The sequence below is a fragment of the Gallus gallus genome, chromosome 3, assembly GCF_016699485.2.
Source record: "Gallus gallus isolate bGalGal1 chromosome 3, bGalGal1.mat.broiler.GRCg7b, whole genome shotgun sequence".
Lineage (NCBI taxonomy): Eukaryota > Metazoa > Chordata > Aves > Galliformes > Phasianidae > Gallus > Gallus gallus.
In genome coordinates this window covers 104,554,304-104,571,481 of record NC_052534.1, presented here as the reverse complement: position 1 = coordinate 104,571,481, position 17,178 = coordinate 104,554,304, and the positions used below count along the sequence as shown (strand labels likewise).

The 17,178-nt window shown below is 44.0% G+C and overlaps 1 protein-coding gene across 29 annotated transcripts in view; it reads left to right on the top strand.

The window, feature by feature from the left end:
• Nucleotides 1–17,178, top strand: part of DTNB (dystrobrevin beta) — a 140,621-nt gene that overhangs the window by 7,473 nt on the left and 115,970 nt on the right. For 28 of the 29 annotated variants that reach the window (XR_005858621.2, XR_005858622.2, XR_005858620.2 and 25 more), the window contains exons 3-6: nt 1,812–1,879; nt 7,055–7,135; nt 8,835–9,048; nt 13,552–13,637. Coding sequence is in view for 25 of the 29 variants with exons in the window: in XM_046939422.1 (XP_046795378.1) it covers nt 1,813–1,879; nt 7,055–7,135; nt 8,835–9,048; nt 13,552–13,637 (448 nt within the window). In the remaining 4 variants the exon portion in view is untranslated. Of the gene's footprint in view, nt 1–708; nt 787–1,811; nt 1,880–7,054; nt 7,136–8,834; nt 9,049–13,551; nt 13,638–17,178 lie in introns of those variants that run through there. The other variant, XM_040698050.2, reaches the window with a different exon arrangement.

The window sequence follows — 17,178 nt, the reverse complement described above, 5'->3', positions numbered from 1 at the left end:
CAAATCCTGGTACAAGCAAAGTGATGAAGCCTCTATAGGGGAAGAGGCTGATGTCAGGGTGATATTATGACTTTAAATGCTCTGCATTGCAGCTTTAGGTTGGATATCAGGGGGAAGTTCTTTACTATAAGAGTGGTGAGGTGCTGGAACAGCTGCCCAGAGAGGCTGTGGATGCCCCGTCCATCCCTGGAGGTGTTCAAGGCCAGTTTGGATGGGGCCCTGGGCAGCCTGGGCTGGTATTAGATGTGGAGGTTGGTGGCCCTGCCTGCAGCACAGGGGGTGGTGCTTCGTGATCCTTGAGGTCCCTTCCAACCCAACCATTCTATGATTCTATGCAGCTGTGACGTGAGGAAGGTTCTGCAGGACCAGTCCCAGCACTTCAGGAAACTGCAGATGGGAGCAGGGTGTTGGGGAGGTGGAAGGAGAGACATGCACCCAAAGTGTTGTAATGTCATCCTGGTGGGGTTCGATGCTGCAGAAAATGCAGTGGTGTTGTGCCTCGTGTCTTGATAAAATGGTCTCTATTAAAGCTGTTTAGAAGACCAAGTAATTAACCCAAGGCGTGGGGTCCATCTGTTGTGGAATTTAGAGAGGTGCTGGCATTTGAAATAAAGCTGCTGGCTGGTACAGCAACTGGCATTCTTCAAGGTGACGTGCCTATGGAGATAAAGGGGATGTTAGCACTGACAAATAGCTCCTAAGCTTGGGGCAGCGTCTGAAGATAGCAAGAAGCACGTTGCTTCAAATCTATGATTGTCTGAAGTAGGAAACAAAGTGTATTTCCAGGTACAACCGTGCAGTTATTTTCATTTTATGAGCTTCTCAGTGTAAAGGTCTCGTTGGCTTCCAGGATGAGTGTATGTTCGGATCTTTATCGGAGAATAATTAACAGAGAGTGGAGGACTGCTGAGGGATGCTGTTAATCAGAGCACATGTTAAGTGCCAAGACACAGCTTCTTTTTCTTGGGTGACATTTAAGCCTAATGAAATCTGTCTTGCCATTGTGCTGCATGAGGATGAGCTGGCCAGCTCCCTTGGAGTTGGTTTCTGGTGAGATTGTAGAATGACTGTTAGGCATTCTCTTGTTTCGTTGTTTGTTGGTTGGTTTCATTGTTTAAGTCATTTAGAAAACATGTCTAATTAGTTGGTGAATAACAACAGAATAATATCATGGAGCAGTTTGAACTGATACTTTTACACTGATATTGAACTTAGCTGCTTATTGTTGTGCTGCCGTTGACTGAGATTTAGTAGTTGTCTTTTGAGACTCCCTTACGAGGTAAGCTGTAGGAAGCACTACATTGCCCTGTGGCTCCTTAGCTCAGGGTATCAGTCCCACTATTTCTGTGCCACTTCTTTCATCTGTTTCCCTAGGACAAAATGGGCAGCTTGTTTCAAAGTTGGGGGATATTCTTACAACTTTTGTTTAAAGACAACCCCCTGCTGCACCCCTGAACCCAACAGTGTGCTTGTAAGGAGTTCTGAGTTTTACAAACATTAGGTTAGAAACTAAAATGTCAGAATTACTCTTTCCTATAGTATGCACAGCTTTAAGGAGTGTTACACAGTTCTCTCTGCTATGGAATGCTGTAGATGTGGGGAAGTGCCTGTTTCTTTCTTCTCTTAATCACAGAATATCCCAAATTGAAAGGGACCCATAAGGTTCATCGAGTCCAACTCTTGGCTCTTCTTTTCATATTCCAAATCTAACCAAACTATTTTGGTTGAGGAATATAATGATATTGTTCACAGTAAGTTGCTCTTGTAACAGGAATTCTGGCGCAAACACTCATTGCCATTTTTGTCTTCAGAATGATTGAGGAGAGTGGGAAGAGGAGGAGGACAATGGCGGAGAAGAGACAGCTGTTCATGGAAATGAGTAAGTAAGAGATTGGAAGGTAACATCATTTATTCTTTACACAGAGCTTTGTTCTTAGGATTTCACCCAATCATTTACATCTGGTTTTCTCAAGACCATTGCTTGAGCTGGTGAAAAGCATCCTGGGTGCTGGTCAGGAGGAGAGTACAGGAGATGGGTAACAGTGCCTGAGGAGTCATGCAGTGCTACCATTTGCCAAGCTCCTTTTATAAGAAGCATTCATGTTCCCAAATATTGGGACTTAGGAGGTTTGTAGATAGCTACTAAAATAAATAAAGTCAGAAAGGGCGTATTTCACCTTAAGGTGCACCGTGATGCCCAAAGAAAGGCTGTAATTGTTAGTATAAATCAAGTGCCTGTCTGGAGGTAATCTCATTTAAAGAATAACACACAGCCTTTTGAAAATATGTGAGCAGTTAGAAATAAAAGATTGTGTGTGTGTGTGTGTGTGTGTGTGTGTGTTTGCATGTCTTCATGTTCCTCTACTTTCCTACTGAAACACAGGACTGAATGAAACCCTTGGGTTAGGCCAGCATATCCTATAATCCAGAATTTAGGCTGGTGAATGTCTTTCTTAAACAGGTAACGTATCAGTGCTGCTGCTTTGCTGGAGGACTTCCAGAGCATCACTCTTAGTGGTTATAATCATCTTGTAATTTCAAGAACACTTTCGTTCCTGGACAATTTATGTCTGTTTCCTTTCATGTGAGAGCTGTCTGGGTTGTATTCCTCCCTGTCTTCCCAGCTTGGTTTGTGTCTGAGGTTATAGTGAGATCCCTTCCTGTGTGGTCAGCATGTGGCACAAGCCAACACCTGCACTCTCCATTCTACACACCTCATCTCTATCTGTGCCTCTGCTCTGCTTAAGCAAAGGTGGTTGGATCTGTGTATGAAATCCCAAATTGAATCTCATTGGGATCTTGTGAAATGACAGTAGCACTACTCCATTAGAAGAGCTTTGTCTGATACATCAGATTACATGTGTACTGTATCTCCAGTAGTCATCTGGTGATCATTTGGTACAGCTAGGTGTGTTTCTACAGGTAGCTGGCATCTCATCAGTAGCCGTGTGCAGCCATACAGTTTCTCTTCAGTATTAATTTGATGAAGATTCTCAGAGTCACCTAATTCCTGCTTTGATGTTCTAATTACATTGCATATTGGTGGTACCTTTAAAGCTACTTTAGCAAAAGATTTCTTCTGAAGCACCCATGTTTGATTATAGTGTTGCCTTCAAAGAGTTCTGCTGGCAGTATTTGAGTCTGCCACCCAAGGCAAGGGGAGCTGGAATCTACTTGCTTGTTTTTAGTTTTGGCTAAATTACTAAAAAAATATTTGAAATTCCTGTAATTATCTAATGGAATGGATAATTCTTCCATCATCTGTTTATGGAATGTGTTCCGTTGGGTTTTGCAGCTGTGGTTCTTGCTGGTTTTTATCAGTGGAAGTGGTGGTGTGTGGACTCTTTGAGCTGCTTTTCTCTCTAAGGCACTCTAACATGTTGGATGGCCGATTGAAGGCCTTCATCTGTCTCAAGAAGGACAACATATTTCCTTGTGAAGATGAATGCAGAAGGAGGTCTTCCTACAGACATGTTCATTGGTATTTAGAGGATTCCTCTTATGAGGCAAAAGTAGATTTTATCACATTCATCCACATTGAACACACCACCCAAAGGTGTGTTTGTTGATTTTTTTTTTTTTGTACTGTTTGTGGAGCTGGCAAGAAATCTGTGTAAGCTGTACTAATTTTCTGACCAGCAGAATATATGAAGTCGTAGAATCATTCAGGTTGGAGAAGACCTCTGAGATCACCCAGTCCAACCCCAGCCCACCCCACCGTGCCCACTGCCCACGTCCCTCAGTGCCACATCCCCACGGTTCTGGAACAGCTCCAGGGACGGTGACCCCACCACCTCCATGGGCAATTTGAAGTTTCTTGTTGCCAGGGTGTGAAGAGAGTGGAGTCAGGCTGTCCAGTGGCAGGCACAAAGCAGTGGGCACACAGTGCAGCATGGCAAATTCCAGCTGAATGTGAGAAAAAACATTTTTACTGCAAGCGTGGTTGAGCCCTGGCGGAGGCTGCCCAAGGAAGCTGTGGGCTCTTCACCTTGCAGATGGACAGAACTTGGATGAACAAGAAAAGAAGTCTTGTTACTTTTTTCTTCGTTATTTATCTACATGAACTGTATTAAGTATTTTATATGCGGATGAAGATAACTCCTTTTCACTCAGTCCTGCCCAGGCAAGCCAAAAGGTTGGACACCCATGCCGTAGAAGAGCGACCTCATTGAAGCTTATGTAGTGGTCTGACCCAGGAGGAGGAATAGAAAATGGACTTTGGCTTTGCATGTAGCTGTTAAATGACATTCTTTTATACATGTGTATCTTGAGGTAGTGATAAGCCTTCAAGTGTGTTTATGTGCTCTAGTCCCAGCTGCAAGCAAAGCTGTCAGGGCTGGAAGTGAAGGTGGAAGCTGATCAAGCTTTACTGCATATATTTCTGTGATATCGTAGAATTGTTTGAGTTAGAAGGGACCTTTAAAGGCCATTTGATCCAACTCCCCTGCAGTGAACAGGGACATTTATAGCTCAACTGGGTGCTAAGAGCCCTGTCATAGAATGGCCTGGGTTGAAAAGGACCACAATGATCATCTGGTTTCAACCCCCCTGCTACGTGCAGGGTCGCCAACCAGCAGACCAGGCTGCCCAGAGCCACATCCAGCCTGGCCTTGAATGCCTCCAGGGATGGGGCATCCACAGCCTCCTTGGGCAACCTGTTCAGTGCGTCACCACCCTCTGGGGGGAAAAAAACTTCCTCCTAATATCCAACCTAAACCTCCCCTGTCTCAGTTTAAAACCATTCCCCCTTGTCCTATCACTATCCACCCAAGGTCCAGCCTGACCTTGGGTTTCTGCAGGGACATCCACCACCTCTTTGGGCAGCCTGTTCCAGTGCTTTGCCACGCTTACCATAATAAAAACTTTTTCCCTGTATCGATGCTAAATATCCCCTCTTTTAGTTTGGAACCATTTCTCATTGTCCTATAAAACAGACCCTGCTAAAAAGGTCTAAAAATGAGGTGCAGTAGCTGGTCCTTGGCTAGCCATACAAAAGTTTCTGATTGACAAAGTTTGAGAAGATTCATCATCTGTTCAAGTTTTTTTCATGTGTTGGAAGGTAGACCTAGGCACTCTAATGAAGAGTTTTGAAAGAATATTGCATAAGAAGCACAAAATGAGTTATTTTAGTCTAGCCTTGGATCCGAATACTTCAGCTTACATTATTTGGCCAAATCATGAATCATAGAAGGGCTTGGTTTGGAAGGGACTTCAAGGATCATCCAGGTCCAACCTCCTGCCACAGGTAGGGTTGCCAACCACTAAATCGGGTACTTAATCTGAGGTAAGTTTTCTAAAGATGGTTCTGGGAAATAACCTGGGAATGTGTGCTGTGCCAGCCTGCCCAGCAGGATGCTCCCCAGGTTGGCTCATCACCACTCCTGGGTGAGCTTTGGGGAGCTCCGCATTGGAGCGTTGGTCAGTGCTCTCACTGCTCTTAGGAGATGCTTCTCACCTCGTGTTCTTTGGTTTCAAGACAGCCTACAGGTCTGTAGTGAGCTGTGTGAGCCTAAGCAGATGACTTGGCGTTGTGTTTGCTAATTTCTTACAGAATACCCAAAAGACAAAAAGACCAAACAGATCTGCACGTCTCCTGTACTGATCGCATAAGGTGGCTTTTGAAATTTGCAGCTGTGAGTTGGTGAGCGTGGACTCCAAGGTTTGCAGATTGCTTTCTGAATTCAGAATGCTGTAGGAGGAAAAAAAAAGTTTTGACACACCTTTGAGCACGACCCCAATACAGCAGCCACACAGCAGGATGTGGGTTTGTTGCTTTTGGGGTTTTTTGTTTTTTGGTGTGTGTGTCTTTTAGCGGTCTGCATTCTATGAGTCAGTTTTCCCTGCTTCTCAGTTCAGTCCTCATGGAGTCAGTGACATTTCAGAAGTCTGAACGACTGCATAGATGTTACTTTTGTGCACTCCTGTGAGACCATGGGATGTGCAGGGTCCATGGGCACCCACTGCTGTGCGGCCAGATTGGTCACGCTCCTCCTTAGAACTCAACTGATTACAGGGCGTAGCCACACACGCTGTTGAAACATGAGTCAGTTAAAAGACATTTCTGTTTATGATTAATGAGATTTTCAAGGCTTGGACCAGTTGTTGGCTTCTTCCAGGTCTGAAATGATCGATACCAGACTTAAGAGCGGTGTCATTTATCATCCCCACATCATTTATCATCTCATCTGATCACCCCAGGAGATGCGCAGATCTGTTTGGCTTTTGGCAGAGGATTAATACAGCTTTCAGGGATTGCTCAGGTTTGTAATGTTCAAAGTAATTGCAGTGCTGGCTGGAGCTGGTAGATGTGGTGCAGACGGGCAACAGATAACAGCGTTTACATCTTTCATGATGTGGGATTGGTTAAAGGTACAATAAAAGTTTTAAGCATCTTGAAGTGGGAGGTTGTTGGTGAGATTGGGCTTCTCTCCTCTGTGCTTTTTCTTCTGCTTCTTACCTGGTGTGGATCTGCTTGGGAGAAGGAAGGCATGCTCCTGGGGGGTTACAATGCAGACAGTGGTAGGAGCATCACCCCCCTTTTCTTCTATCTTTTGTGTACCCACCACGCTGCAGCAGTGAGCTCCTCTTTGTCCAAACTTACAACTCAATCCAATTCTTGTTTCCATTTTGAGACTCCAGAGTTCATAGAATCATGGAATCGCTAAGATTGGAAAAGACCCACAGGATTGTCCAGTCCAACCATCCACCCATCACCAATGGTTCTCATTAAACCATGTCCCTCAACACAACGTCCAAAAGTTCCTTGGACACCTCCAGGGTCGGTGACTCTACCACCTCTCTGGGCAGCCCATTCCAGTGCCTGACTACCCTTTCAAAGTAGTAAGACTGATATAGTTCTCATGTCAGTCTGTTGCTTCCATTGCTTTGTAATACACTGGTCCCATTTCCTCATGAAATACTGCATGGAAATCTTGGTCATCGTCCCATAACGGGGATGATGTGTGTGAAGAGAAATCAACACCACTTTTAAAGCAAACAAGCAAACTGAGTGTCATAGAGGCAAGAACAACACAAGCTTCTTTTTTATTCGTAGGGGCCCAGAACTTTGATGTCATCAGACTTTCAACGTATCGAACAGCCTGTAAGCTGCGCTTTGTGCAGAAACGATGTAACCGTAAGTTATAATCACTCTTTGTCAATTTCTCATGCAAATATTCTACCCATGTGAACTTGAAATATAGCAGCAATAATCAACAGTGGGAGCCGGTACTTAAAAATGGAGATTATAATTAAAGAGGCAGTGATTTTTGACCAGTGTTTATAGTGTCTTCAGTTTTAGTTTCTAATGCTTCAAGGAAAAGCTGAAGTGCCGGGGCTAGACTGACATACTTCAGTGCAGCCAGTGCTGCCTGCAGGCAGCCTCAGACTGTTTTAGCTCCTTTCCACCATGGTGGAACAGAAGCCAGCAGACAGCTGGATGCAGCTGTGACCTTGGTGATAATCACCAGCATGACGGTGTCTGCATTTCACCATCGTGGCATATACATAGCAACCTCAGAGAGTGCTTGAAGTTTATGCCACACTACTCACTGTATGTTTTCTCACTCTCTTCTGTAGTTTTCCACGTTAAATAGCTCACCAAAGTAAGGCTGAACCCAGGGGTTCTGTTTCCTTTATTAAATTGGACCAAACAAAATGCTTGGCAGACTAATGAAGCAGCTGCCTCCTCCCAGTGGTGTGAAACTGGTGTGGGAGAGAACAGGAGAGCAGCTGAGGAGTCCTGCAGATGTGTGCAGATGCAAACTGCAGCTCCACACCTTCTTCATGCCTTAGGAAAAGTGCTATGCTTTCCCTAAACAAAAAAAAACCAACCATGCTTTTGAATTAAAAAGATCTCTTAATCAGTAGCAAGGTATTAAGATACGCTAATTATAGTGCCACACACGCTTAGGGCCTAACTCACTGGTGCCATACAAATGCCTTGAGTAACCTTGAATTTACATATATGCATAAACCGGAGTGCTTTTGTGATCTTTGGCTGCACCAGGTGGTGATCCAGGGATGAATGTTTGGTGTGAATTGGTGGTTTGGACCGATCACAGAATCACAGAATGGCCTGGGTTGGAAGGGACCTCAAGGATCATGAATCTCCAACCCCCCTGCCAGGCAGGGCCATCAACCTCCCCATTTACTAGACTGATGGGTTCCTGGTGGTCCTTAGATGTCTTACCCACTGCCCTGCATGCTTTTCAAACGCTGAAACATTTTCAAACATAGTTTAATGAGGTTCTGCAGATCACTTAGTGTGGTCATGGAACGCTTTCACTAGTTGTTAACAGTTAGATAGCTGAACAGATACAGTGGGATAATTTAGGGACAGGCTTTGGAGTTCAAGACGTATGTTTACAGAGTATTTTTCTCTTGGCACCAGCTGGAAGCAGTCACAGTTTAAACTGGAACGTCAAGTTCCTCCTCCAGCACTGAGCTTTTAGTTATTACAGGGATGTTCAACATCACAGTAACCAGTTTGTAGTGGATGTTGAATGTGGCTGATGTCTTTCTCAGAAGAAAATACCTAATTTGGCTGCAGCACAATGTGATAATGGAGGAGCATGTTTCTCCTTTATGTGGCTTTGCTTCAGAGCCCTCCATTGAGGGGCAGAATGAAAGGCCCACGGGGACTCAGGGCACTGCTGTTACTTTACAGTAGCTGGTGTGAGCTGAGTATCAACACTGTCTCTCACTTAGAAGATGAGTAAGTAGTGGTTAATTCCAACATGAAAGCTAATGTTGTATTTGGATGTAGTGCCTTAAAAGTAAGATTGTGTGCATTACAGAATAGAAGTCAAATTTTTTTTTTCCTTTATTTTTAGTTCATCTTGTTGATATCTGGAATATGATTGAAGCCTTCCGAGATAATGGCCTTAACACTTTGGATCATAACACAGAGATCAACGTGTCTCGACTAGAAACAATCATTTCATCCATCTACTACCAGCTCAACAAACGCCTTCCTTCTACTCACCAAATCAGCGTAGAGCAGTCCATCAGCCTTCTCCTCAACTTCATGATAGCAGCATATGACAGGCTAGTAACTCCTCTAGTTATACTCTTAAACTAATTTTCTCTTTTAGTTAGATGAATGCAGCCAGCAACTGCATGAGTGTCTGGCAAAGTGTCTGCATGCTGTTTCTCAATTTCGTGGAGTTGTGTGTTGCACGCACACTTAATATCATAGTAGTGCCTGCAGAGATTTACAGATCTACACTGCCACAGCAGCAATGCTTTTTGTTAAAAATTGCTTTCTTGAGGAAGATGAGTTGGTGCCTTCTGGAAATTGCAGCCTGCTGTGAGCTGCCTGTCTGGACTGAAGTGTTCTGCAGGCTGTGCTAGGACATCATGTTAAACTCGTGGTGCTGTAGCAATGTTTTAAAATGTGAAAGGTTTTTTTGTTGAATCTTGATCAACAAGACCATTTTATAAGGCTGCCTTGTTTCAACGTTCAGCTCGGACCCTACTAGAACACGTTGTGACCACATAAAGTCTAATTCTCATTTGTTCACTGGAAGAAGTTTGTTTTCTTATTCAGAATACTGCCAGACACTTCCTTATGTCCAGCTTTAATAAGCTTTCTTCACAGCCTCTTTCTTCAGGGGTTAATCTGCTAATCCTGAGTAAAAGTTATCTCTGGGTTCTTTGAGTAGCAAATGGAAATCTTTCACTGTTGTTAATCTTTTTTTCTTATCTTTCTCACAATCAGCTATTATCTGTTTTGTCTTTCTTCTGCTTTTGCCTTCCCTCTGAGCAGCAGAAATCTGCTTGTGGCCAGGATATTGACATAGAGATGAAGGAGTTTTACCTAAAGCAACCTGGACCACTGGCTATGCCAAATAGTTGCTGTGCTTGTAATATCCAAGTTTTAGTCATTCTTAACGAGGCCTCTTCTTAAGATCACCAGAGAGCAGCTAGATTTATCCTTCCCAAAAATCCAGAACAATCCCAGTCTCACTCAGGACAGTTAAAAACAGTGCAGAGCTCAGAACAGCAATACTGCTATGACATCAGAATCAAACCTCTATATTTTTCTCTTTAGTCTGATATGATATTGTGAGAGCTGTTGTAAAGGGTAACTGAGTTTCCTTATTCTGAGTCAGGTCACACTAGAAGATGTAGAATTTAAAATAGAAGTGGTTATGTTTTGGGGGACTGGCTCAAGAGGTTGAGGCTTTAGTTAGAGATATGTTTGTCTTCCCCTGTCCCAAACCTGCAAATTCTGCCTCTTGTCTTCAGCACAAGCAGCCTCCTTGCTTCCAGCACACCACAACAGCTTCTGTGGAGCTTCCTCTATCTGTCACATGGTGTTGAGAGAGAAGCTGTGATGCTGCACTGCGTTGTGCTGAGGGAGAGCCAACAATGAGAGGAGAGCTGGGCTCATCCCTGAGACTTGTAGAACAGCACTGGTTGTGGTACAGAACTGGTGGTTCATACGGTGTACAGTGGTGAGCTGGGAGGAGGAGTAGCTGTGTTACGATATTCTTTGCTGCTTTCTCCCATGAAGCTCTGCATGTGGATGTTTGACAGTGGTAGTGGCTTGTTCCAGAGCCTGTTTTTCTCAGTAGCCTTATACAGTATTCTGAAATCCCTCGCCCACTATTGGCACCACAGAGTGATGGTCCTTTCTTTCACCTTTTCTAGAAATGCATTTGATTTAGCAGCAGGTTTAGTTGCTTCAACTTCTTTTTTATTTTTATATTGTAACAGCAGCACGCAGTAAGGAGGAGGGAGAGGATGACCAACAGTCAGGTGAGGAAATGAGCTGGCAAGCAGCGTGATCAGGAGGACCCCATAGTTGGCAAAGCTGGAAGGAACTCACACAGTGTATTGGGAAGTGCCCACAGAGAAGCATTATGAGGAAAGCTGTGATGGCTCTTTTGGGAAATTGATATGACTTGATCTAGTATTAAATGTGGAGGTTGGCAGCCCTGCCTGTGACAGGGCGGTTGGAACTTGATGATCTTTGAGGTCCCTTCCAACCCAAGCCATTCTATGATTCTATGACAGAGTGTCTCTGTGAAGTAACAGCCTTCTATTGCACACAGAATGGGGAACAAAAAGGAGGAATTGCAGGTCTGAAGTCATAGAATAGCCCATGTTTGAATGGACCCCCAACAATCATTGAGTCCAACTCCTGGCTCTGCACAGGACCACCCAGACCCTATGGCTGAGAGCACTGTCCAAGCACTCCTTGAGCTCTGGCAGCTCGGGGCTGTGCCCGCTGCCCTGTGCAGTCTGTTCTGTGCCCAGTGCCCTCTGGGGCAGAATCTTTCCCTAACCCCCACCTGACCTTCCCCTGACACAGCTCCATGCTGTTCCCTCAGTCCCTGTCACTGTCAACAGAGAGCAGAGCTCAGAGCTGCCCCTTCACCCCATGTAGGTTGCCATGAGGCCTTTTCTCAGCTCCTCTGCTCTGAGCTGAGCAAAGTCGGGGACCTCAGCTGCCCCTCACACCTCTTCCCCTCCAGAATCCCAGAACTGGAAGGGTTGGAAGGGACCTCTGGAGATCCCCCCCAGTCCAACCTCCTGCTAAATCAAGTTCCTTATTGTAGGTTGTGCCAGAAAGTGTCCAGATGGATTTTGAATATTTCTGAAGAAGGAGACCTCACTACCTCTATGGGCAGTCTGTTTCAGAGCTCTGTCACCTTCACAGCAAAGAAATTCTTTCTCACATCCAGATGGAACTCCCTGAGTTCCAGTTTGTGCCTGTTGCCCCGTGTCCTGTTGCTGGGCACCACCAAAAAGAGCCCCATCCTCCTGACCTCCACCCTTCAGATACTGGTGATCAGATCCCTTTTCCCCTTCTCTTCCCCGGGCTGAACAGCCCCAGTGCTCTCAGCCTCTCCCCATCAGGAGATGCTCCAGGCCCCCACCATCTCCGTAGCCCTTCGCTGGGCTCTCTCCGGCAGTTCCCTGTCCCCCTTGAACTGGAGAGCCCAGCACTGGGCTCAGTGCTCCAGGTGTGGCCTTTCCAGGGCAGAAGGGAGCGGCACCTCCTTTGCCCTGCTAGTCACACTCTATGCAATGCACCCCAGACTCCCATTGGCCTTCTTGGCCATTAGGGGCATGCTTCTGGCTCATAGTCAACCTTTGGTGAACTGTTGGCCTACAGTTGGTCAACCAGGACACCGCTGGCCTTTGTGGCCACAAGGGCGCGCTGCTGGCTCATGATCACCTTGTTGGCTATCAGCACAGGTGCCATCTGTTTTAAACAAGTCCCACAGTCTTATTTCCTATCCTGAGAACTCGTGAGCGTTACAGAAGCTTCAGAACTGTACAGAAGGTTCTGCCCTTTTTCCTTTTGGTAGGGAATTCAGCAGATTGAGTCACATGGGTCCAAAAATCGACGTAGACATTGGCAAGTTGCTTAACTACACCTCTCTTACCAGATTGCAGAAGATGGATTTTTCTTTTTATAATTGTTTTCTTGATTAATGAAGAGAATGCCAGTAGAAGCAGGCCTGTATCTGAAGGCACCATGAGATATCTTTCCAGGATAAGATTGTGTCACGTGAGGAGACACGGATGGTTCCAGTCGCTTGTTCTTTCTTTTAATTAGTCCAAAAATAATTCAGAGCTGAGAGAAGAATGGCTACAACAGAGCAAATGGAGAGAGTGGTTGAGACTCTGCTTTAAAGAAGCGTGAAATGGTGATTGAGATTTACTGAGACAAGAGCAGAGACCAGGGTTTGAAGAGAATGGATCTTTTCAGGCTTCAGATTTCAGACGTAGTAAAGTCTTTCTTGTTGGGTTTTGGGTGTTGTTATTTCTGTGGTTTGGTGGTTTGGCATAGCAGAAGTGCCAACTTTTTCCTTTGAGGAAACTAAAAGACAGAAATGAAGTAGGATAACTGCTATCTTTACTGTTTTGTTAACTTTTTATACAGCTTAAAATAAAGATTGTGTCACTATTTTGGTGCCATGAGGCAGAATTACTTTCAGTGGTTTTACTCCCTCCTAATATTTTCCAAGTACTGGTCCTCCAAGTGCAAATGTGGTTGTCCAGTACAGCACAGTGAAGGTTCTCTGACTTCCATCTTTATTACTATGGAAGCACATCCAGAAACTGGGAAGCAGAGAGGCAGGGTCTGTGCCTTGGGCCAGGCTGCTGCAACTGGAATCTGTTGCCAGTATTAACTGCAGTGTGTTTCACTCAGCCTGTCTTGGGCTGGTGACTTGCTCCCCCCTAATTTCATCCTCTTTTCCTAATAGGGGTAACACACCTTGCTGTTTCTGCATACCATACTGTGCTCAGTGGACTTTCTCGTCCTTTCCACATGGAAAAATTCACTTTCTCTTGCTGATGCTAGACACGATTCCCCATACATACCATCAGTTTAAACTGTAATAAAAGACTGATCACGTTATTCCTGTCCTATGTGGTATATTCAAGATATTAGCACTGATTTAATGTTATATTAAGTAGCTGTGCTCGATCTTAGTTGTTAACAGTTATGCATTCCCTACCTGCATCTTCAGTGTTTGTGTTCCTTCTCGCTCTGCAGCAATTACTTACCATGTACCTTTTTTTCCACAGTGAGGGCCATGGGAAGCTGACAGTGTTTTCAGTGAAAGCAATGTTAGCAACAATGTGTGGTGGCAAAATACTGGACAAACTAAGATGTAAGTATTTCCAATTTTTTGCTGAATGGGCAGTGTTGTCACATTCGTGGTTTTTTTTGTAACACATGCCATCTGCTGGTCACACAACAAACATACTGAGTGTGTTACTGAGTTGCTTTTATGAGTCTGTCTGTTTATTTTAAAAAGCTTTGGCACTTACTTGTAATTCTTCCATCCTTCTCAGTGGTGAACCATAGTGTGGTTTATGGGATTTTCTTTCCTTTTCTGTCCTGAAAGGATTAGAAGCTGGCCTTACTGCTAGCGCCAGATTTTGCTGTTCTGGTGTCATTGGTTTTCATCTCCCCCCTAAATTCCCTTTATGAAAGTTATTTTGTAATAATTCATTCCTTCTGACCTCTGTGGATATTATCCACCCTAAATAATTCTTTTCACTTTTCCACAGCATTAAACTTCTGAAATGTATTTTCTTTAAAAATGATACAAAATACCAGTGTGATCTATTAAACTACACAGTTTTGGATCCCATTACCTCAAGATTTGAAGAGGTTACAATAGATAAATAGTTTGGTATAAACTTGGCACGGAAAAGGAGATCTATTTTTATGCATAAGTAGGACCACACCAAAACATGTCAAGGAAATGGTAAGAAGTGACCTTTTAATGGAAAAGGCAATTAACCATGGAATTAGATGTTGAAGGAATTGATGCTTTCAAACAAAGCCCAGACACCATCCTGGAGGTTACGCTAGGCTGCAAGTTGCTGAATCAGAAGGTGGCTGATTGAGATGCCTTCACCTGAAAGACACCTTATTTCGTAGTCCTGCTTCACAAATTTGTCTTAAAACTTGACAGTTGTGCATTTAATGTTCTCTTCTCCACCCCAGCTTTTTTCATAGCATGTGGAACTTTCTTTTTCTTTCTGCTAATCCTGTTGAGACCTATTTCCTTTACTACGGTAATTTTCTTCTTTATAAACATTCTTAACTGAGGATCAGCTGAGGTTGGAGGAAAGGCTTTTGACTACTCTCACTGAATGCTCCTTTTTTATATTCTGGTTGTCATGTCTTTCCTTCTTTCTTGCACTCTATCAGCTGGGATCTGTCCTCCAGAATCTGCACTCCCTATTTTTTCTGTGTGCTCTCTGGATAGAATCATAGAATGGCCTGGGTTGAAAAGGACCACAATGATCATCCAGTTTCAACCCCCCTGCTACGTGCAGGGTCGCCAACCAGCGGACCAGGCTGCCCAGAGCCACATCCAGCCTGGCCTTGAATGCCTCCAGGGATGGGGCATCCACAGCCTCCTTGGGCAACCTACTCCAGTGGCTTGGGCAACCATGGTTGGATGGTTCCATGGTTGGATATGGAGCTTTATTTTCCAAAGAGCATGTGACCTCCATATTTGACATGTGTTCTGGGAAGCAGCGCTTCCACCTTTTTAAATTCAGTTTTAAACTCAGTTTCTTTCCTTATCCTTCTTGGTATATCGCTCATGCTGCTTCCACCATGATGTTGGCTGCTTTTTATGGTGATGACAGTACTAACTGTTGACAACACCTATTTGAAATCTCTATAATATGCTATCGACCAACTGTGAAAAATGAATTTCTTTTATCCAGGAATTCAGAAAGAGGAGCAGAGCAAACCTGTGTGAGAGGAAATAGTTTTCTTTCAACCAGGCTGTTCTCTAATGGGTTGATTGGTGGACTGATGGGTTGGTGGTTGGACTAGGTGATCTTAGTAATTTTTTCCTATGTTAATGATGCTATGATTCTAAAATCAGGCTGTTGGCTCTTCAAACAAGATAATGGGTCAACTGTTTTTGTGGAAGATGAGAGAAACTCAGTAGGGTGAGATGCAGGATAGTAGGATCTTGTAGACCTTCTTATGGAAGGAGAAAGAAAGTGTTATTGTTACCAGAAAAGGTTGGGTAACGCTAGAATTCAAGTCATAGAGTATCTAAATTACTGCTGATTACCTTTGTGAAAAACTTGTAAGGACCAAGGGAGGAGGTGAAAGAAAATGTAATGTGAAGTTTAGAAAGAGCCATGTGGAGAACTCTCTCTCTCTCTTTCCTTTCTTGTTGGAAAAGACCTTAAAGATTCGTCAAGTCCAATTACAACCTGACCGTACTACCCTAACTAACAACCCTCCGCTAAATCATGTCCCTGAGCACCGCATCCAAAAGGATTTTAAACACATTCAGGGACTCAACCACTCAACCACCTCCCTGGGGAGCCCATTCCAGTGCTTAACAACCCTTTCTATAAAGAAGTGTTTCCTGATATCCAACCTAAACTGACCCTGGTGCAACTTGAGGCCATTTTGCCTGGTCCTGTCAACTGTCACCAGTGAGAAGAGACCAACCCCACTTTCTCTTCAGTCACCTTTCACCTGTAGTCCTGATGCACTTCTGGGCAAACTGGTATTAATGAAGAATAGAATTAGTTGATTAATGGGTAAATAATTTCTCGGGTAGGGAGGAGGAATGGCTTTTGGAAGGAATGTCTTAGAAACCTCTAGGAGTTCTTTGAAGTGGGGCAAAAAAAGTAGAAAAATGCAAAGGATTTCTGACTGATACAGACTTCTTGAGTTTCTGAAAGGACTTCAAGTATCTCTTACCAAACAGATAAAAACATTGAAGTCTGAAAGGGATGAAAGGAAGGTACTTTCCATGTGTAAGATATTAGCTGAAAGGAGCCCAAAAAAGAGCAGTAAAAAGGTGGGTGAATAGTGCTGGACTTAAACTGTTTTTAACGTGTCATAAATGATCTGGAAAAATACAGTGGAAGATAAGTCTTTTATAAAGTACATTGGTGGAGTAAAAGCCAAAATAGACTGTGAAGAGTTGTAGCATCATCTGACAGCGCTGAGTAACTGTGAATGAAATGATAGCTGAAATTCAGTGTGAATTTATGTGAAGTGGTGTGTGCTGGAGGAGTGAGGTGTCATCCTAATGTCATGCACAGAAAGGTGAGCTCAGGAAGTTGTTACTGCTAAGACAGATCTTGGAGTTTCTCCTGGAAGACTGATGCTCTATTTAGTAGTGGTTAAAAAAGTAATGAAGTGTTGTGACCAAGAGGGAAGGACATGAAGAACAAAACAGGAAGACAAAGACACTGTATAAATCCATGGTATGTTTATGCTTTGTACAAACACTGCTGTGGTACCTTGCACTCACTCTCCCTTTCCAGATCTGCTCTGTCTTTCCTGAGAAGAACAGCAGTCACCAAAGTCAGAGCAAGCTTTCTGTACAAGGAACAACTAGACGTAGAACAGGAATCTTCAACCTGGATGGGAAGCAAAATGGTGGTGAAGGGACAGTGTTCTGTAAAATCATGAACAACATGTTTGTGGTAAATAGAAAACAACTGCTCCGTTACCCTTCCAAGACAAGGACTAAAGGCACTAAGTGAGCAGGCTGTCAGCTCAGCTGCACCATGAGGCTTTCTGGAAATCCAGGAAGTTGTAAATATTTCTTTTTCTCATCTCAGAATTTGAGTGGCAGTCACTTGGTCTCTCTGTACTCGCATATACAGACAGGCTTTCTTTCGACATCCTGAAAATGTGAACAAATTGTG